The following is a 23,093-nucleotide window of genomic DNA, read 5'->3' as shown; positions in this document are numbered from 1 at the left end:
GGAAAAGGTTTATTAATGGATGCAAATGTACATCTAGACAAGAGGAATAAGTTCTAGTATTCTATAGCACAGTAGTAGGGTTACTATAGTTCACAATTTATATTTCAGTATAGCTAACAGAAGGGGTTTTGAATGTTCCAAAAATAAAATAATGATAAGTGTTTGAGATGATAAATATGCTAGCTAACCCTGATTTGACCATTATATTGGGTCGTCGGAAAAAATGTCATGACTTTTCTGACGACCCAATACATTACATTCATATAATGAAAATTCACTCTGCAGCCCATAAATATGTACAACTCAGATGTGTCAATTAAAAAAAAAGAATAAATTTATTCTTTGTACTTTTAATCATGTATGGATAATGTGGAGTTTTTTTTTTCAGAAAACATTTTCAGACCATTTATTTATTCAAATATGGTATTTATCCACACTCTATACCCAAAAGAACTGAGCACCTAGACTAGTGAAAGTTCCTAAGAAGGGCAACTAAACCAATTGTGGGAAGAATTTTTACCAGCAAAGGATTCCTAGAGGAGATGCCATTTGAATTGCTTCTTGCAAGAATTCATTTTTTTTTCTTTTTGAGAGAGATTTTTGCTATAGGGTGTGTGCACTCATTTCATTCTTCTCTTGGGATTTTGGGCATTCATGCACACATGCCCAGCATGAGTTTTAAGCCTCTGGGTCTGGGACTTGAACTGTGGTCAGCCATGTGGGAGTCCAGCGACGTAACCATTAGGCAATCTGCTGGTCCCAGCTGCTTGCAAGAATTCTAAGGGAAGGACATTCTAGGCAACTCAAACGGCATGAAAAATTCTCTGAGCAATGAAATTATGGTGCTCTTGTAAAACAGCAAGTAACTGTCTGTACCTTGTGAGAGGGTCAGAAGATGAGTCTGGAGAGAGCGCCAAGGCCATATCATCATCAAGGCTCATCTGTGCCTCCTAGGCCATGCTAAGAGATCATGCATCTTATCCTGACATCAGTGGTGAGTAGTGAAAAAAGAATTGGGGGGGGTGGCTGAAGAGAATTTAATAATTTATTAAAGGGAGTATTGACATAAAGAATGTATCATAAAGTTGAGGGCTGCACCAAGGTACAGTTCCATGAGTACAATTTTCAAATACGCTCAACAAGGTTTTTCAAACTGCTGACATGTTTTAAAGAAAATAGCAACAAAAAAAAAGTTTTAAGACAAGAAAGTGACTTGATGTCTTTTGTGTGTGGAATTATTTTTGACAGGAGACTGAAGGAAAAACTAGGGGGAAAGGAGGAGATTTGCAACCATTCAGTTGTAATACGTTTGAAGGCTTCAAATATAGATGTGACTGTACGGATATAAATAGGAAACATATTTGATAGAAATTAGGTATAAAGGTCAAGAAAGTCTTCTAGGTTTCTATTGTAGCTTAGAAAACTGAGTAGTCAACAGATGTAGAAAACACAGAAATAAAAATACTGGAGAAGTAGTGAGGAACAAATGGTTGGTTCAGATTTATACACATTGACCTTGAAAAATTGAAAGCTAAGAGTTGGCTGGTCAGCCTTCCAATACAAGGTTTATAATAAGAAAGATTTTGTTGTAGTCTCTGATCACTGAAAAGAGTAAAGAAAATCATGAAAAGAAAAGTTTAAGCGCATTACTGAGCAAACTCTCTTAATCATTGGGATAAGTTGTATACACAGGAGCTTTGGAAGGTTCATGGAAAATATTACCAAAAAAAAAAAAAAACTTGCATGAATTTCAAAAATTTTTTGTACCCAAATAAATGTGTACATTAATTCTTTTTTTCTCAGCAAATTTTTTTGAAATCTTACTGTATTTAAAGTCTTTTTCTCTAGAGATTTTCATGGAGAGAATGACATTAGTAGTTGAATTATGAAAGATAACGAATGTTAGCTAAGGACAAAGAGGTATGAATATAGGACTAATGAAATTCTTTCTTTTAAAAACCTGGTGACCTAACTATTATTAAATAAAAGCTAGATTCAGCTTAAGAGCTGCCAGTTTGTATAACCTGTAGTTTACTCATTCACTTGGTTTTACAATGGGGTCTGAACCAGTTAGGTGCTCCTATGACATTCTGTTGCGCCTTGTGATTCTCTGAGAAGATAATTAACCAAATAATCATGTAATGATAATTTGCTAGGTTGCTGGTTTAAAAGCAAAGAGACGTAATATGTAATTTCTTCTTTCTAGGATCTGATCATTTACTTGAGGAAAATAGGACATATGAGTGGAGAACTAACAATATAAAGAAGATAAGTCTAAAGATAATTTGTGATTCATCCATAAACTTCTTTTGAGTCATATTAGATGATGTGCCACATTCAAAAATTGGTGTGTTACTGGAAGTTTGCCTAATGATGCCATTTCTGAGAACTTCAGGTCAACATAATTGAATGTGTGTTAGAGTGGATTATAGTTAAATCTATATAGTTCTGCTATTTTAAAAGGTAAAAGGGTTAGAAATAAATAACAATGTCACTAATTCTATTTGATAATTCAATAATTAAATTAACATTTATTCCAAATATTATTCAGTTTGAATACAAGTTGTTTATACATTAAGCAGAATAAAGATGTTCTACAATATGTCATAGATAACAATTTTTTTGTTCTGAAATAAGCATTTGTAATTGTTTACATTAATGCAAGTTGGGAAACAGTATAGTGTCTTGGAAAGAATGTTGGATTGAGAATTACAAATTTTTTTTTTTTTTTAGTTTTACTTCTGCCCTTAATTAGTGCTGTGATTCTCCTGATTAAAATACTGTCCCAGTAATACCAATCTTCTTTTCCCAAGACTTAACAAATTGGATAAAATCACCATTACTCCAAATCTAAGAAAAATATTGAGATCCAAAAGCCACGTAAGTGGGAAAAAATGATAAATACAAAATAATGATGATTGGCCTAAATTCAAATACATAAATAAAATTTACCTACCCAAAATATTCAATGCAGTAGGTAACACAGTATTTAGGTTAGCATAAGTATTGGTATTACATAGCAAAATGGTGTGAGAAGACCAAATAATATGTAAGATCTTGATTTCTCTTTCACATAGGAAGCAGAGCTTTAGAAGTGATATATACATGGACCAGCAGATGGTGGAATGGTTACATTGCTGGACTCCCATACTCGACCACAGTTCAAGTCCAGAATCCAGCGGCTTAAAACTCACACTGGGGGACCAGCAGTTAGCGTAATGGCTATGTAGCTGAACTCCCATGTAGTCGACCACAATTTGAGTCCCAGACCCAGTGGCTTAAAACTCAATCCAGGCGCATGTGCATGCATGCCCAAGATCACGAGAGGAGAATGGAGGAGAAAGGATTGTGGCGTGGCCATCCCCCCTGGGGGTTGATTTCTCACTTTCTGTCTCTCTGTCTCTCTCTGTTTGTCTTGTGAGCGCACGCACCCTATAGCAAAAACCTCTCAAAAAAAAAAAATAAAAATAAAACTCACACTGGGCATGTGAGCGTGTGTCCCCAAATCCTGAGAGGAGAATGGAAAAGAAGGGATTGTGGCATGGCCATCCCCTCTAGGGGGTGATTTCTCACTTTCTGTGTCTCTCTCTCTTTCCAGTGAGCACACACACCCTATAGCAAAAATCTCTCTTAAAAAAAGAATTAACATATACAAATCTCCTGTTGGGTTATTGGAAAGGTCATGATGCATTTTTGCATAGAAAAACGTGAAAAATACATCATGATGACTTTTCCAACAACCTAGTAGCTTTTACAGTTTTATAAAAGGGCAATAAAAACAAAGAAGAAAGGGAAGGAATGAAAACATTTATTATGTACCTATTATTTGTAAAAAATACTTTACAATCTATTTTCACATATTATCTTTTTTTTTAAGAGGTTTTTGCTATAGGGTGCTTGCACTCGCCAGAAAGACAAGGAGAGACAGAGAGACAGAAAGCAAGAAATCACCCCCCAGGGGGAATGGCCACACCGCAATCCCTTCTCCTCTATTCTCTCGGGATCTTGGGCACACGCACACGCACCCAGTGTGAGTTTAAGCCACCGGGTCTGGGACTCGAACGGCGATCGACTACATGGGAGTCCAGCGACATAGCCTTACAGTAACTGCTGGTCCTGACATAGGGTCATTTCTAAATAATGGAGGTTTATTCCCCTCACTGCTCTGGAGGCTGGGATGTCCAAGAGCAAGGTGCCAGTATCTGGTGAGCATCATCTTTCTGTTTCATAACATGGTAGAAGGAGTCACATGGCTGGGGAGCAAGAGTGCATGAGAAAGAGACCACAAGAGTGCTTTTATAGCAATCTCATCTTGCAAGAACTCATTTGCTCTTAAGATAACTCATTAATCTATTTGTCCACTATCCACAAATGGATTAATCCACAAATGCATTAATCCATTAATGAGGCAAGACCCCTCACGAACTAATCACTTCTTAATGGTCCCAATTCTTTTTTTGTTAAATAATTATTTTTTATTTAATTTTATTTATTCACTCATTTATTTTTTAATTTGACCAGAGAGAGACATACAGTGAGAGAGAGAAAGAGAGAGAGAGAGAGAGGGGGAAAGTGAGAAAGCAAGCCACCAAGTCTGGGATTCAAACTATGCTTGGTCATGTGAGAGTGTCCAGTGCCTTAACCACCATGGTACCTGCTGGTCCCCAGTGGTTCCAGTTCTTAAAGACTCCATTACAGATAGAGTTTCTAACACATGCACTTTTTTTGGACACATTCAAATCAGATGTACTGTGTCCTGTTTCCTTGAGAAAAGTAATACAGATCATGTTTTCCAAACCTGTCAGGTAATTAAATTCACATGGAACAGGTTTTAAAAATGAAGATTCCCTTGGGCCTACAGGTGGCGTGGTGGTTAAGACGCTGGACTCCCACACATCTGATGGAGTCTGGACTTGACAGCTTACTTTCTTACTTTCCCTCTCTCTTTCTCTCTGGTGAGCATATGTGCCCTGTAGCAAATTTAAAAATAATAATACAGATTTCATGCCATCACCTTTGTCCTGAATGATAGTTTCCAGATGAATGAGCCTGATTATCTTTAATTTTTGCATGTGACCAAGGTGATTCTTATGATTATGCAATGTTAGGAAATACTGCTATAGGCCCTTTGGGAGAGATTTCTGTAATAGGGAAAATGCACTCATTAGAGACACGTAGAGAGAAAGTGAGAAATCACTCTCTGGTGGGTGTGGCCATGCTGTAGTCCCCTCTCCTCCATTCTTCTCTTGGGATTTTGGGCACGCATGCATACATGCCTTTTGTGAGTTTCAAGCCTCTGGGCCCAGAAATCAAACCACAGTCAGCCATGTGGGAATTCAGCACCTTAACCCCTGTACCACCTGCTGGCCCCCAACATTTTTTAAGGAATTATTTAATTTTGTTTATTCATTATTATTATTATTTAATTTGCTATAGGGCTTGTGCACTCAATAGAGAGAGAAAGTGAGAAAGCAAACTGCCAGATCCAGGAATAGAATGGCAGTAAGCTCTGCAGAAGTCTAGCACCTTAACTACCATGCCACTCACCGGCTCCAATACTGCTATAGACACGTAAAGGTCACAAACTACATATCCAGTCTTTTTAGAAATTCTCAATATTACAGGTACCACTATAATTATTATACTTTCCCCCAAACAAGTTTAATTTTGCTGGATAAGAACTACCACTTTTCTATATCGTCCCACTTTCTCTTCATTTCCATCACTAACCCTAAGTGTTGGCTCTTCTGGAGTAATTTTTTCTCTGTAGTGACTAAATGTATAACAATAAATTAATTAATTAAAAATAATAATAAAAAAGTTTTATCACTTTCAAGGGAACTTCTAAGTACATTAGAAGAAGGGAATTAGGAAAACACATTGATGTTAGGTATATGCATCTCTCAGTAGATAAGTACAAACTTTAGTGTCTAAGGTATAAATGCTGAGACTTATCTTATTTTTTATAAGTCTATAATATAAATTTTGGTAAATATATGTTGACTAAAACTGCATGGAAAAGTGAGTCTGAAATTTATCTGCCAGGTCTAAGGGTAGTAAAACAGAGGAAATGTCATTATTTGTGAAAGCACTCTAACTTTCTGTAATGTAAAGAAATAAGTTCAACCAAGGACTCTGTGGGACCACTTTTAACATTTCCCTGACTCAAGTGAATTTTAAGATGTGTCATACTGATTGAGGAGTGTATATTTCTTTTCTTTATCTTTGCTTTTTTTTCTTCTGTTTGTTTTTTTGGGAGATTTTTGCTGTAAGGTGCGTGCACTTGCTGTAGAGACAGACAGTGAGAAATCACCCCTCCAGGGTGGATGGCCATGCCACAACCCCTTCTCTTCCATTTTGGGCATGTACACACACGCATCTGTCATGATTTTTCAAGCCAGTGGGTTCAGGTCTTGAACTGTGGTCGACCATGTGGGAGTCCATCGCCACCACCTGCTGGCCTTGGGAATGTAGGTTTTTAAAGGTTAGTGAGCAAAGTAAATGGTGAGTGTAATTTAGAATGAGATACAGCATGAATTTGAAGGAAATAATTCAAATTATACACATGGACTGATGGATTCCTAGTTTATAGGTTATGGCGATAGAAAAGAACTGTGAGTCTGTCTAAATTATTCTCTCATGGCACCCAAGAACTCTATTACAAAATTCATGATTTATTTTCTTTATATCATTTGCCATGCATATTTTTTTGCTTTCCCCTTATTTGTTTGTTTGTTTTCTGTTTTCATTTTTTTCCACCCCCAAAACCGGATGCAACCTCCATGAGAGTAGAAACCATGTGTTGGGTTATTATTATTATTACTTTAGAGGTTTTTGCTTTAGGTGCATGCACTCGCCAGAGAGAGACAGACAGACACAGTGAGAGGGAAAGTAAGAATTTAACCTATAGGGGGAATAACCATGCCTCAATCCCTTCTTCTCCATTCTTCTCCCAGGATCTTGGGCATGCACGCACACACACATGCCCAGTGTGAGTTTCAAGCCACTGGGTCTTGAACTCAAACCTCGGTTGGCCATGTGGGAATCAGCAACACAGTTGCCATGCCCTCCACTGGCCCTGGGCTATTATTTTTGTTATGCTATGTCATCAGCTCCTAGTATATACTAGGCACTTATTAAATATTTGTTTAGTAAATGGTTATTCTAAAGATATCAAGTTAGGGAACCAGCAGTTAGTGTAATGGCTATGTCACTGGACTTCCACGTAGTTGACCGCAGTTCGCGTCCCAAACCCGGTGGCTTAAAACTCACACCGGGCACATGTGCGTGTGTGCCCAAGATCCTGAGAGGAGAATGGAGGAGAAGGGATTGCAGCGTGGTCATCCTCCTGGGGGGTGATTTCTTGCTTTCTGTCTCTAATGTCTCTCTCTGTCTGTCTAGCGAGCACATGCGCCCTATAGCGAAAATCTCTCAAAAAAAAATATATATCAAGTTAGTATGCTGCTGTGGCCAAAAACATCAAGGAAAAAAAGAGAATAATCATGGTCTGCATTAGCATAAAAGATAACAGTGTCCAGCTGTGTGTGTGTGTGTGTGTGTGTGTGTGTTGCTCACACATCTAGAGGATGTGTTTGAACTGAAGAAGTCCTAAACTTAAACAATAAATAATCAGGATGACTAAGGAGCAAGGTTAAGAATAGACAATGAAAACCAAGCTTTAAACCTAGAAGATGGGAACTGAAGGCTCCACATTGTAAGGGAAAGAATAAGATGAGTTTGGAGCTGTTCATTACATCTCTGTGTTTAATAACCAGTGGGTTACCCTTTAATTTGTCTGTATTCTCAAGACATGCATTGTGTGACAGGTAGAATGCTAGATGCTGGTGATGATAAAGTAGTAGTTCATAGACTAGGGACAAAACTCGGATGTTATGACAGGGAATGCTTTCTGTATAAAGTGACAGCTAGACTGAATATTAAAAGATAAGATAAAGAGGCAATGAGTGTTTGGTACCAGGCAGAGAAGCTGCCAGAAACAAAGCCAAATACACAAAAAGCAAGAAGACATGTGAGGGACAATAAGCAGTTCAGCATTTCTTGAAAGTAGTATTTTATAGGGGGATAGATGAACATGAGATTGACAAGGCCAATAGGGAAAATCATGAGGCGCTTAAACAGCACATTAAAAAATGTGGACATTATTATGTAGGGAATATGGACATTAAATGATTTTTAAACATGGTACTTATGTGAAAAATTTAAGATAGATTAGCTTGGAAGCTTTATGGAAAATAAATTTGAAAGGGAATATGTAATAAGCCGAGGAAACAGGATATTGTACTAGTCTAGGGAAATATTGATGATTGCTTTGGATAATGGTAATGTGGGTATTAAAGTGATGAAATATTCAAGAAATATTAAGAAAGATATAACCACCAACTGGATATGTGGGGGGGGAGAAGAGAGAAAAGAATCTAAACTACTTTAAAATTTCAAGTTTTGATGATTGAGTAGATGATAAAAATAGAGAACAAACGACTATAGGAAGAAGAGAGAATATGATGTGGCATTTAGAAATGAGTTGAGTTTTTAGCATCAAAGTTTCTTTAAGACATTTGGGGATTTTTAGCATACAATTTAGTAGATGACTTAAACCTAGAAAAAAAGATACAGGTTAGAGATATAGATGTAGGCGATATCAGGATATAGGTAATATTTGAGAATTTAAGTATAAATTTCATCACTTGGGGAAAGTTGTAAAGTGAGAAGGTAAAAGGAACAACATAAACTCTGGGGAGCACAAATATTTATTGAGCAAAAATACAAGAAAAGGAGCTCACAAAAGAAATAGAAAAAGAAGGGCTGGAGATGTACTGTGTTAGACACAGGAATGTGATTTCCTGCAGAGAGTGATTTTCAGTACTAAATACAGAGAGAAGGGTCCAGTACAGTAATGATTGAAAAAATCTATTTTGGATCTTACAATTAGGAAGTAGTTTGCAAACTTAGAGATATCAATTATGGTAGAGTAGTGGATATAGCACCCAAAAACCAGGAAACTGAAGATTAAGTGGGAAACTAAGAGGGTAATATTTTGGATAAATGACAATATATTCTCTTCCTTTCTTTCACATACAGCAGGTAGAAGAGCACTGTAATTTATAACTCTTAAGACATAATTGAAGTTGAAAACTTTCTTAAACTTTTGAGATAATTTCATAAGTTGCAGATCTATATATTTATTAATTAAAAAAAGATTGTGGAGGCATTACTAACCTGTGAGTCTATGAAAAGAAATTTCTGTTCTTTCTTTCTTTCTTTTTTTTTTTTGAGAGGTTTTTGCTATAGGGCACGTGCGCTCACCAGAAAGGCAGAGAGAGACAGAGAGACAGAAAGTAAGAAATCACCCCAAGAAGGGATGGCCATGCCACAATCCCTTCTCCTCCATTCTCCTCTCAGGATCTTGGGCACACATGCACACGCATCCAACATGAGTTTAAGTCACCGGGTCTGGGACCCAAACCACAGTTGACTACATGGGAGTCCAGCAACATAGCCATTACACCAGCTGCTGGTTCCAAAAAGGAATTTCTTATGTTTTAACATAACATTTTCCCATAGAACCATTTATAATGTGTTCTATGTTGAAATCAAATGGATTAATATCATTCACCATTTGTCCTACATCATAGGGGGATATAGGATCATATGACTGCATCCTAATTTTCCTGTCAAATTAAAACAAAATCTGAGAAGTAAAATGTAACATTTCTAGCTCTCTGAGAACAAAATTTTAAGGGGAAACAATAAAACAAAAAATTGGGTGGAATAGAAAATAACTCTTCTGGGTAATATAACCTACCTACAAATCTGAACAATGCTGACAGGAATAGGTGGCTCAAAAGCAATGTTATTCTCCTATAGTCATCTAAAGTTAACTGTAATCTTCAATAGATATTGAAGGACCATTCTTGAAGTGTAACAGCATGGAGGAGTGTTGCTTTAGTGGAATGTTGGCAGTACTATAGCATGTGACCTAACTTTTTATACAAATGCTAGTATTTGTAACATCAACTATTTTGTAGGACTTTCACACAATAATAAATGTTACAAATGATACACTTTATCTGATTCTTCCTCAAATTAGAATGATTATCTCAGTCTAGGTCAAGTAAGTGAACCTGTGGCTTTGTGACTCATGACATGGAGTTGTCACCTAGGGTAGATCTTAGGGTAGATATTCTCTTGGTAAGGATATGCCGTTCCAAGATATGTTGCTCGGCTCTGTAGGTCACATGCTCAATTTGGTCAAGTAGTTAAATGATACCAGTTTCTTAAAGACTGGCTTACACCAGTTTAATTCAAAACTGATCAATGTGTAAGGTCTGAGTGTTTGCTTATTTGTTTACAGTGAAAAGTTTAACTGTCAAGCAGACTTCAGAACATAGGACAATAGTCTGGGACTTTTCTTCATATTTATACTGGATATAGGATTATCAACAAGCATGGATCAATATTTAATGAGGATCACTGGAATTGGTTGAATGACTTTCAAGAATGTTTGTCATGGTACTTCAGTGAACTGTTGCCTCTGTCATCACTACATGGTTAGAGCTGACCAGGGGACTGGAATATTGTCATTCATTGGTTAGAACACCCTCTGTGTTGGGTAAGTTTGTAATGCAGCTTCAATTTGTGCTCTTTGATTCCTGTTTCCTATGTTTTGAATTGATCACTCCTTTTCATTTGACTCATTATCTAAATATATTTAGGCAATCTAATAGGTTATAGGCAAGCTTTGTTCTTGCTTTCAGATTAAAAGACATTTTCTTTACCTGTATATCTTTTGTACATTTATTATTGCATTTATATTTTGTTGATTTATTAGTTTAGGTCTCACAGTTGTGGGAAAATATGTTTTTGTAGGCAGTAGAGTATAATGTTAGGAAGGGAATGTGGCTTGGCCATCCCCCCCGGAACAATTTCTCACTTTCCCTCTTACTGTGTCTGTATCTCTCTCCAGCAAGCTCATGTACCCTAATGCAAAACAACTCTAAAAAATGAATTAAACTGGTGTAAGCCAGTCTTTAAGAAACTGGTATCATTTAACTACTTGACCAAATTGAGCATGTGACCTACAGAGCCGAGCAACATATCTTGGAACGGCATATCCTTACCAAGAGAATATCTACCCTAAGATCTACCCTAGGTGACAACTCCATGTCATGAGTCACAAAGCCACAGGTTCACTTACTTGACCTAGACTGAGATAATCATTCTAATTTGAGGAAGAATCAGATAAAGTGTATCATTTGTAACATTTATTATTGTGTGAAAGTCCTACAAAATAGTTGATGTTACAAATACTAGCATTTGTATAAAAAGTTAGGGTTTTGTATTCAGACCAATCAAGGTAATAATTCTGGCTTCCCCACACACTAGCTGTGGGGCCTTGTAAAATGTTATTTAGTGGAACCAGCAGATGGCATAGTGGTTATGTCACTGGACTCCCACCTGGCTGACCACAGTTTGAGTCTCAGACACAGTGGCTTCAAAGTAACACTGGGCACATGTGAGTGCATGCCCAGAATCTCAAGAGAAGAATGGAGAAGGGAATGTGGCTTGGCCATACCCCCGGGAACAATTTCTCACTTTCCCTCTTACTGTGTCTGTATCTCTCTCCAGCAAGCTCATGTACCCTAATGCAAAAAAACTCTTAAAAAAAAGTTATTTATCTTTCTTAACCCCTGATTTATTTATTTCAAAAGTGGTGGTGATTACTACATAAGGTAATGAATACAAAGAACTAAAGAATTATCATTTTTTTACTGTATAAAAAGTCCAGGAGAGAAACTTTTTTTTTTGAAAGGTTTTTGCTATAGGGCGCATGCGCTCGCCAGACAGACAGAGAAAGACAGAGAGACAGAAAGTGAGAAATCCCCCCCCAGGAGGGATGGCCACGCCGCAATCCCTTCTCCTTCATTCTCCTCTTGGGATCTTGGGCACCCTGGGCACGCCCGCACGCACACTCGCCCGGCGTGAGTTTTAACCACCAGGTCCGGGATGCAAACCACGGTTGATTACGTAGGAGTCCAGCGACATAGCCATTACGCTAACTGCTGGTTCCCAGGAGAGAAACTTTTTATTAGCATAATTATTGTTTATGATATGAATATGCAAAAGACTATAGAATATCTTATCTTTATAAAGTTTAGTTTTAGTTTAAATGGAATTACTTCTACCTTCAATTTATATATAATAATGATCAATGCCAGTTTGGAAATTACAGCTGATAATATTGATAACTGTTCCTCTTTTTGTTTTATTAATTAATTTATTTATTTTGAGAGGTTTTTGCTATAGGGCACGTGTGCTCACCAGAAAGAGAGACAGAAAGCGAGAAATCACCCCCCCAGGGGGGATGGCCATGCTGTAATCCCTTCTCCTCCAGTCTCTTCTTGGGATCTTGGGCACACATTCACATGTGCCCAGTGTGAGTTTAAGCCACAGGGTGCACGATTCGAACTGCAGTCAACTACATGGGAGTCCAAGTGACATAGCCATTACGTCATCTGTTGTTCTAGATAACTGTTCCTCTTATACCAGAGTGCTTATTTATATGTCTAGCAAAACAGTGCTTCTCTTTATAGTATGTATTGAACACTTGGCAATTGAACTGACCTAAGTATGAAAGTGTCATTATTTTCGGAAAAAAACTGTTATCTGTTTATCTACATAGAGCTAAGTATTTTGAATTTTTATTTTAATATTTCTGGGTCATATCAGAATTTTCCCCTTAAAAATTTTTTCCATTACTAACCTAAAGAGATATCATTATTATATTGGGTCATCGGGAAAGTCATGATGCACTTTTGCATATAAAAATATGCCATTACTTTCCTGACAACCTGATATATAAAATTATAACTGTGTCCTTTTAATATGTATTTTCATTTTTTTGTATATTCTAAATATAGGCCTAATTCCACCCCCTGATAACTCTATCGTTTCTGCTTTCATATACAGAATATGGTTTTTTTCTGATCAGAGACAGATGATGCCATCAGCACGCAAAAGGCAACATAGATCCTGGAAATGTCACAAATGCTGGTACACACATGGTGCCTCCTTGGTGGTATCAGATGTGTAGCTCTAGCCAAGAGCATCCATGTAAATAATTGAAATGTAGAAGGCAGGTAGGTGGGACACCAGATGCCAGCTTCTAAAAACATAATGGAATGAAAGTACATGAGGCAGTTGTCCTATGAATTAAGAAATATAATTCAACTTGGATATGGCAGAACAGGGTGACCTGGTACAACTCTTGGCCAAGCAGCAATTGGTAAATAACAGAGAAACATCTTTTATCTGCTGCAGGCTTGTTTTTCTTCTTAGTGTCCTTATCTAAATCTTACCCATTCTTCAAATCCCAATTTAATTACTACCTTTTCCATGAAGATTTCTTTAATAGTTAATAAGGGTAATGATGAAGAAATGATAATTACTTTACATATGTTCTTATATCACCCTTGCAACAACACTTTGATGAAATGGATCCTCAGAAATATTAATAAACTTGACAAGCCATTTGTCCAAACTAGTATTCATGAGTTTAGGGCTCATGCTGAATAAACTCCTATGGAAGAGCTAGGCGAAGGTTTCTAGAAAGTTGCTGGTTAGGTGACTATGAAGTTTGAGGGATGAAGTGGGAGTAGATATATAAAGTTTTGGGTATCTGTAGCCATTAATGATGATAGTTGAAGACAAAAACTGATGGGACCACAGAAAAAAGAGTGTCTGGAATGGGCAAGAGTACCTGAGAGCCGAAATATCTAAGGATAAAGCTGAGGAAAATATCAGTCTATTTATTTATTTAAATTTTGCTTAGAGGACACATGCACTTATCAGAAAGAGACAGAGAGAGAGAGAGAGAGAGAAATAAAAACTGAGAAAGCATCCCCATGGGGTCAATGCCATAATCCCTTCTCCTCAATTTCTCTTCTTTTCAGGATTTTGAGCATGCATACACACACACCCAGCTTTTTCAGTCATCTATGTGGGATCCAGCTGCCTTAACCACAGGCTGACCTGACATTCATCTTTAAAGAGTGAATGAAAGCATAGCAGTTGTGAAAGGAAACTAAGAACAGCCAGAGGAGCAGGAGAAAAGAGTTTGGTGTCACAGAAATAAATGGAATACTGAATTTCAAAAAAGAGTGAGTAATGGGGCCAGCAGGTGGTATGGTGGTTAAGGTTCTGGATTTCCACATAGTGGGAAATGGTTTGAGTCCCAGGCCTAGTGGCTTGACAATCACACTGGGTACTTGTCCATGCATGCCTAAAATCCCAAGAGGAGAATAGAAGAGAAGGGATTATGGTTTGGCCATCTCACTTGGTGGGTGATTTCTCACTTTCCCTCTCTGTCTGTCTCTGTCCAGCAAGCACACATACCCTATTGCAAAAACCTAAAAATAAAAGTAAAAATAAAAAAAGAGTGGTTAAAAGAGTTAAATGAGGAGCCACACTGTGGCACAGCAGTAAAATGCTATACTCACTATACTCCAGGAGGCTGACCCATATGGGAGAGTTCCTGGTTTGTGTCTGGAGACCTTCCTGAGTATACAGGATACATGCATGCCCATGGCTGAAGCTGAGGGTGAACTGTACTGTTAGAACTGTGTTGAGGATATTATCTCTCAGTGTCTATCTCTGCCTGTCTCAGTCATGGAAGAAATAAATAGACTTTGCCAAAAAAACTGACAAAGGTGGCCCAGCCAGTGGTGGGGTGGTTAAGGCATCCAGATCCCACATGACTGACTTGAATGATTCAAGTCCCAGACCTGACAGCTTGAAAATATGCCAGGTGTGTGGGCATGCTTGTCCTAAATCCTAAATCCCAAGAACAGAATGGAGAGAGGGATTGTGGTATGGTCATTCCCTAATGAGGGTTATTTCTCACTTTTCCCCTTTATCTGTCCCTGGTGAGTACTTGCACCCTATAGCAAAACACACAGAAGAAAAACAAAGGCTATAAAAAGGTCAAGTTAGAAGAAACTTGGTATTGGGTAGGGAGGGTAGGAAGCACTGATGGTGCCCTTAGTTTCTGTAGTTTAATAGGTGGAAATTAAGACATAAGATATGGAGAGAACATTATGCAGGAATGGAAGAAATGTGAAGATGCTCATACCTTCATGGGAAATGATCCAGTAGAGAGGAAGAGACCCAAACAAAGAGTGAATAGGTAATAAATGGATCAAACTCCCTGAGGAGATAAAGAGAGGCTGGGGGTCCAAATCACGGATGAATGATTTAGTTTTAAATTGGGAACAGAGGGACCAGCAGTTAACATAATGGCTATGTCACTGGACTCCCATGTAGCTGACTGCAGTTCAAGTCCCGGACCCGGCGGCTTGAACTCAAGCCAGGCGTGTGCGCATGTGTGCCCAAGATTCCGAGAGGAGACTGGAGGAGGAGAGATTGTGGCGTGGCCATCCCCCCCTGGGTGGTGATTTCTCTCTTTCTGTCTCTCTTTCTTTTGGGTGAGCGTGCGCACCCTATAGCAAAAAACTCTCAAAAATAAATAAATAAATAATGAACAGAAAATTCTTCCTGTGAGAATGAGTGACATGGAATCTATGTAGGAGGCTTGAAGACAATATGGCAACTGAGAGGTATAAGAGAAGGAACTACACAAACAGCAGTCACCTTTGTCCCCACTCCATAATGTAAAACCTCTCCACATGACTTATGGTATCTTCCAGAAGTCCTTGGAAACATTCGACATTCAACATCTTCACTAGGATTCATTTCTCCCACACATGTTCACACATACTATTTCATTATTCATCAGAGCACTCTAGTCCAAAATGTGGTGTTCTGAAATGACACTTCTACCTTTTCACTGAAACAGAGCATGCATCCTCTTAGGGGCCTCCTGTATTTAATAATTACCCTGTTCAGCCTCCTGAAATGGGCACCCTGCAGTCTGATTCTCCTCCTTGTATTCCTCCCTATTGCCACCCCCCCCTCCGGCCCAGTAAGAAGTTCTCTGATGTCCTCTAACACACTCACCTCCCTTTCAGAACAGGAGTGTGCCCTGCCTGCCCCCATCCTAGCAGAAATTTTCTGAAATCCACTTAAGTCAAATAAACCCTCCCTTTCAGATAATTATGCCAGGCCCCACCCATCCCCTCCAGGCAGACATCCCCTGAGGTCCATAACTCCTAACTCTTAACTCACCCTATCACACAAGGAGTATGTCCCTCCCCATGGCCAGATGTACTCTAAGGTCCTCTAACTTATACTCACCCCTCCCATCACTCAATCAGACAATTGCCCCTCCCCTCACCTGTTCTCTGAGGTCCTCTCACACCCTTTCATACCAAGGGTGTGCCCCCCTCCCTCTGTGACCAGAAGTTTTCTGAGTTCCTCTGACACACTCATCATGCCTTTCAGACCAGGAGTGTGCCCTTCTCTGTCAACCTCTAACTCACACTCATCATCCCTTTCAGGCCAGGAGTGTGCCCCTCCCCGCAAGGCTGGAAGTTCTCTTATGTTCTCTAACTCGCACTCCTTTTCAGACTGGGAGTTTGTGTAGAGTGATTTCATGTGTGGATGCATTCACATGGGTATAATCCTACACGCACTCATGATACAATGTGGTTAAAAGTCTCATTGCACACTCTGGGGGTTGTGTGCACGTAAGTGTCTTCAAAAGACCTCCCCGTATTGTCCCACTGCAATTCCCAGCACTGCCTCTCTACCTGTTTACCCTCTAGGGGCCGCTGTGCCATGCCTGGCTCTTCCCAGCAGTCCTTGCGGTATGACTCAGCTTTTCTTTGCGCCGCGCGCCTTGCTCTCACCACTCGGCGGGAAGCTGGCGTGGTGAGCGGTTCGTCTTTGTTCTTTGTGAAGAGAACCACAGGTTGGAGGGATAGGAGGCCCGGGAAGCAGCCAGGACTGGGCTGGGACTGAAGTAGGACTGAGCCAGGAGTTGAGGGGCAGTTCCTTTAGTTGTTGCAAACTATATTTGCGGCGGCTGCTGCGTAACTGACTGACTGGTGAGGGGATTGTTTGACTAGGCCGCAGCAACCATGGCCTTGGAGTTTGGGGACCACTCTAGTGGGTTCCACTACAATGAAGTGATCAGGTTCATCAACAATGAAGTCCTCATGAATGGTGGTGGCCCCGAATTCTATGTAGCCTTCCGCTCGCGGCCCTGGAATGAGGTAGAGGAACGGCTGCAGGCCATCGTGTCAGACCCACAGGTGCCGCGTGCAGTAAAGAGGGTCTGCGCCTGGAGCGCCCTCGCCTTGAGCGTGCGAGTGGTCGCAAGGCTGCAGGAGCAGCAGTTTCGCCGTGTGAGATGGCTGCAGGAGCAAGTGGAGGAACGAGAAGCAGCTACTTGGGCTGTGGCCTCTGAGCTGCAGCGGCTGCGTGATGAACGTGAGGAGATGGCTGCTCAGCTGCGCTTCACGCGGGCTGCCCTGCAGCTGGCAATTGAAGAGCGTGAAGTGCTGCGTGGGAGGTTGTTTCAGGCTGAGAAACAGGTCCAGGCCTACCTGGTGCCTCAGGAGGTTATGCCTGTTTCCGGAGCTGGGCAGTGTGAGGCTGCAGCATGGCCCCTGAATGAAAAGGAGCAGAGAGAGGCAGCGGCCCCAGGGGCGTGGGGCATGCCATATTCTGAGGCCCAAATGGGAACCTCAGCAGCTGTGATTTATATGCCAGGGCCCCAGAATACCTGGGTCCAGACGATGCAGCCGGCTATGCCAATGTCGGTGCCACAGCCATTCCCATTCCAAGCACCATTTCCAGCAAGCTTCCCATACGCAGCACCTCCAGTTGTCATGGAGTCAGAAGCTGCCGCAGCAGCAGCAGCAGCAGCTGCAGCACCCCAGACGCCTTCTGCAGAGATGTATCCACCTGACCTGTGTGCTGATGTGAAGTCCCAGGAGGAGATTGCCCCTTTGTGGGACCAGAGGTACCACAGCCAGGTTAAATATCCTGAGAACCTTCAGTGGGGATATACCCTGGGGGACAGCGGAAACCACAGCCAGGAGGGAGGTCCTGAGTATTCCCAGGGAATGACCTCCCTGGGGGACAGCAGGAGCCACAATCAGGAAGAAAATCTAGAAATGTCCTCAGGTACAGTCCCCCTAGGGAATAGCAGCAGCCAGAAAGAAGATTCAGTGATGCCCCAGGGGGCAGCCCCCATGGGTGGTGGCAAGAGCCATATCCAGGAGAAAGGTCTGGAGGAGCCCCAGGGGATGACCCCCCTGGGTGGTGGCAAGAACCATAGTCAGGAGGAAGGCCTAGAGAAGTTCCAGGGGTTGAACCCCCTTGGTGGTGGCAAGAGCCGTGGCCAGGAAGAAGGTCTAGAGAAACTCCAAGGGTTGGCTCCCCTGGATGGTGGCAAAAGCCATGACCAGGAGGAAGGTCTAGCGAAACCCCAGGAATCAGCTCCCCTGGGAGTCAGCAAGCGTCTTAGCCAGGAGGAAGGTTTAGTTAAGTCCCAGGAATTGGCACCTCTGGGTGTCATCAAGAACTGTAGCCAGGAGGAAGGTCTGGAGAAGCCCCAGGAGTTGGCACCCCTGGGTGTCAGCAAGAGCCATAGCCAGGAGGAAGGTCTAGAGAGGCCCCAGGGGTTATCTCCCCTGGGTGTCAGCAAAAGACATAGCCAGGGGGAAGAGCTAGAGATGCCCCAGGCAACTGCCCTGGGGGATAACAGGAGCCATGGTGTGAAAAAAAGCACAAAGAAGCAGCAGCCTCAGGGGCAGAAGGCCAAGCAGCCTAAAGGGAAAAAAGCCTCAGATTTCCAGCAATGGGAGAGGTCTGTCCCAGGCTGCAGTACCATGAATTGGAGCTGCCCATGGTGTAAAGCGAAGAATTATTCATGGCGCACAGCTTGCTACAAATGTAAGAAAGTCTGCACGCCAGTTGAGTGCGGAGGCGCTGATCCAGGACAAACTTACTGATTCCCGGAAGGTAAGTAAGATGGGAACACTCCAAAGAGAAGACAATTTCCTAAGGTCAAAAAATAACTTATTTACTTCACAGAAAATTTGAAATGAAAATTATCATAGAAAAGGTAAAATGATTTATTATTCCATTACCTCACTTAACCACTTTTCATCAATGTAGGTGCACATAGACAAATGCATACGTATTTATATTCTTATTTTATCCATTTTTCTGAGCAAAGAGGAATTACTTTTGTGTATTACACTCTCTAAATATTGGATTTTTCCTAAATGCTTTTAAGTTTTGCAGGTGCTAGATTCTGAATGGCTGATACTGATTGCTTGACATCCTGGAGAAACTGAATGCATGAAGCTTTTTACCCTCTCCCTTCTGTCCCCTTCTTTTTTTGTTTTTATTATTTAGATGTGTTTGCCTTAGGGTGCACGTGATTGCCAGGAAAGAGATAGACAGACACAGTGAGAAGGAAAGTGAAAAATTGGGAATGTAAAGATCGGGAATGGACAGGGGAGTGGACAGGATCCCTTCTCCTCCTGCAGTCTTGGGCACACATGCACACATGCCCAGTGTGATTTTCAAGCCACTTGGCCCAAGACTCAAACTGCAGTCAGCCATGTGAGAGTCCAGTGACATAACTGCTACACTATCTGCTCTTTCTTTCTTAACATGGTTCCCCTTAACATGCTATGTAGGATTATTTAGCTGGGAGCAACCACGTGATTATAGAATTATAAGCTATGTTGAATTTTGGAATGTTCTAAAAATTGTTCCTTTGGAAGCTATCATAGTGTTCATGTTTGCTTTTTAAAAATTTTTTAAAAATATATTTTATAGATGAGATCCTGTTTTTGTGTCAGCTCTACTGAACCTGCTTGTTGCTGAAGAAACTGGACCTGTCCCATTAGAAGATTCCCCAGGAGACGAAAGAAAGAACACCTCCATTCTGATGGACTCATACTCAAACTTGAGGATAATTCATATAATTCTAATTTTAGGTGTGACAATGGCAACATTTTTGTTTGTTTGTTTAAAGAATTCTTACCTAGAAAGATATCCTGAAATATTTAGGGCTAAAATGATAGATGCCTGCAATTTATTGCAAAACAATCCGTTTGTGGGTTTTTGAGAGGTATATAGATCTGTGTTGTCCCATGTGGTTTCTTTCCATTAGCCACATAAGAACCCTGTTGACTAGAGCCAACAAGAATGAGAGAAAGTTAGGGAAGAAGAGGTGGCTTGGCACTCATTAGGAGGGAAAAGAGAGAATAAAATAGTTTTGTTAGGATTTAATTTCTCCATTGGGACAAGGAATTAATTTGTAAGAGTTCAGGGGCTTGCAATGTTAAAGTGTATAGATGATAGTAAGTTTGATGTATTTCAATTAATTCATTAAATAATTGTTGATTGCTAGTATTTTTAGAAGCTAGAACTGTATGGTATTATCTGGTGCCCACATTGTAACCCTTTTTGTTGAGCTTGGTTAGATGAGAGGAGAGATATCAATTTGGGGTACAGCTTAGATTAGATGTGTCTCCTCTTCCTTGTATGTACTACAGCCTTATGTAAAACCAACTGAGATAACATACGGATCCATATTTGTAGTTCTGGGGACAATGTGAAAGAGACTGTAGTGAAGACCTTGAGTCACCAAGCTCATCTCACTGGTTCCAGATGAGACAAATGAGCAGTGGTAAAGATCAGGAGAGTGGCTTCATGAAAGTACAGACAGGACTTTTTAGATCCCCTGCCGGTTTCCTTCCTTGAGAGGGACGGCTATTTTCCTGGTTGCCCACCAGCCTGCCAGAAAAAACATTGGTTGACTTCAAGAAAGGTAGTACTTAGGAGCGTGCTGGCTAGACCTTCCAGCCCTCAGCCTTGAGCTGCCCCCATCCCAAGTCCCTCTCTAGTCAACAGTGGATAAAGAACAAAATGAATTCCAGGGACCAACAAGAGGGCAACTGGGTTATGGATGGTGTTTTTCATGGGAGGACTAACTGGGTTAAAAATGGAGCTGAACTTATTTTATAATGCCACTGGACCCCTTCTCTTCCACTTGAGGTGTTCTCTGCGAGCTCTTTGGTTCCCCAGTGCAGCTGCTGCAAGGCAAGGATGAAGCCAGGATAGAGCCCAGGGATGGTATGTTAGATCAGTCTCCAGTACAAACAAAAGGTGTCCTTGAGTTTCCCCATGAGACCCCAACCAGCTCACCAAGATCAACCTTTGTTTGGCACTTTCTAATTTTAACCAGTAATAAACAGTGTGCACTTGCCTACTGTGTCTTCCGTGTAGTGTTTATCTCAGCACAGGCTTACTCAGTGGTGGCAGTTTATATATGCATCTTTCCTCCATCCCTTTGTGATGAAGAAAAGTTCAATCTCATTCACTATTGATGGGTCCCTCCTCTTCTGACATGTTACCCAAGAATTAGGGATGGGGTTTATATAGGACTTTCAGTCCTCTCTGATTGCCCCTTTTAAATCCAAGTCTACATAGTACCACAAACATGGGCCTCTCTGCTGCTCCAAGGTCAGTCAGGGGTGGGAATATCCATGATAGCCAAAACCTATGATGCCTACAGTTCACCTTCCCTGCTTTTACATACAGGCCTTTACCTCTGGGGATCTGCCTTTTCCCTAGGGTTCTGTCAGGGTAAGGTGTGCTTACCTATCATGATCAGAAATGACCTTTCTTTGTTTCTATGCCCTCCATCATTCTGTCAGTATACTTCTTTCTAGATGGTCAAGATTATAGAAAACCGAAAGCAAGCTTCCCCTGAGATAAAAGCAGAGAGGGTAGTAGCAAAGATCTTGAAACCTTAAAATGAGTATGGTGAGATAAGGGAGTGAACAACAAGGATGATCCTTTCATCGCATAAACATACCATAAATTTCTCTTTTCTCAGGTAATTGGGTGGGAGCATGGTTTTTGCTGCGTGTAGCCATAGTAAGGGTGGGGCTGGTACTGCTTCCTTGCAGGCACTTAAAAAGGTGGTGTTGATAGAGGAGAGATGTGGGTATTTCTCTGAGCAACAGGGTGCAGAGAAGGCAGGAAGATGCCTATTAAAACTTTCGAGAGCTTCAAATTCTTTGGTGAGAAAGTGGAGGACGATAGCAATATTCTCATTTATCTCATCACTCATTGCTTTACTTCGTACTCTTGTTTATAGCAGCAGCATTGCCTTTAAACTCCCATTTCCACCTTTGTAAAAGAATCTCCCAAGGAGAGAGGGAGTAAGAGAAAGTGAGTAAGCACCCCCAAGGGGTATAGCCATACCCACCGCAATCCCTTCTTAATTTCTCCCTCAAATTGGAATTTTGGGCACACACGCAGACACGCCCCAAGTATTTCTCAAGCCAGAATCCGAGGCTCCAACTGTGCAGTTGGTCATCTGACATGTGGTATCCAGCAGCCTTAACCAATGAGCCATGGGCTGCCCCCCACCCCGCCTATTTTCACCCTTAATAAGCAATTTTGCAATATACCGCTACCCTACTAGCAGAATCAGAATAGAAAAAAGCACTTGAGGACCTAAACCTTGGTGCAGCAGTAAAACTCCATGGACACTGTGAGGCCAGCACACATGGGGAATTTGCCATTTTGTGTCTGGGGACCTTCCTGAGTATGTGAGGCATGCATGTACCAGTGATCTGGGCTGGTTAAACCTAGTGGTGAATCATGATGTTGGGAACCTTTAATGGGTGCTGCATCTATGTGTCTCTCTCTCTCTCATTCATGGAATTAATACATAAGCTTTAAAAAATAAACCAGTTGGGTACCTGCAGCTATGCAGACATGCTAGCTGTAGAAAGTCTTCTCTAGTATGCAATAGGAGCCCACAGGATCAGTGGCATAAGAGGCAAGAACAAAGGGCTCAGTGTGCCTCAAGATCCTTTACAGATGACAGAAATATGCCTGGCAAAGACTAAGAGGCTAGAATTATGAAAGTGGTTTAAAAATAAAAAGTATTTCCTGGATAAATCCATGCCTCAAATGAAGGAGAGGTCTTATCTTAGACAGCAGTCCAAGCTTTGTCTTCTGATGAGGCCAGACCTTTTTTCTTTCTTTCTTTTTTTTTTTTTTTGGGGGGTTTTAGCTATAGGCGCGTGTGCTCGTCAGACAGAGAGACAGAGAAAAAGAAAGGGGGAAACCACCCC

At 40.9% G+C, this 23,093-nt stretch overlaps 1 protein-coding gene across 1 annotated transcript; it reads left to right on the top strand.

Moving 5' to 3' along the window:
- The first annotated feature begins 17,054 nt into the window (after positions 1–17,054).
- LOC102496538 (testis-expressed protein 13D) lies at positions 17,055–21,182 on the top strand. The gene is made up of 2 exons (XM_006165692.2): positions 17,055–18,945; positions 19,774–21,182. Exon 1 carries the CDS (start codon positions 17,055–17,057, stop codon positions 18,933–18,935), a length of 1,881 nt encoding a protein of 626 aa, XP_006165754.2. The 3' UTR covers positions 18,936–18,945; positions 19,774–21,182.
- The last annotated feature ends 1,911 nt before the right edge of the window (positions 21,183–23,093 follow it).

The sequence above is a fragment of the Tupaia chinensis genome, unplaced genomic scaffold (genome assembly GCF_000334495.1).
Source record: "Tupaia chinensis unplaced genomic scaffold, TupChi_1.0 Scaffold143996_1, whole genome shotgun sequence".
Taxonomy (NCBI): domain Eukaryota; kingdom Metazoa; phylum Chordata; class Mammalia; order Scandentia; family Tupaiidae; genus Tupaia; species Tupaia belangeri.
Note: the sequence above shows the minus strand (reverse complement) of the source record. Positions and strands in the feature narration are given on the sequence as shown.

Coding starts and splice junctions, on each gene's coding strand:
- LOC102496538 (XM_006165692.2), top strand. CDS start 17,055: ATGGCCTTGGAGTTTGGGGACCACTCTAGTGGGTTCCACTACAATGAA.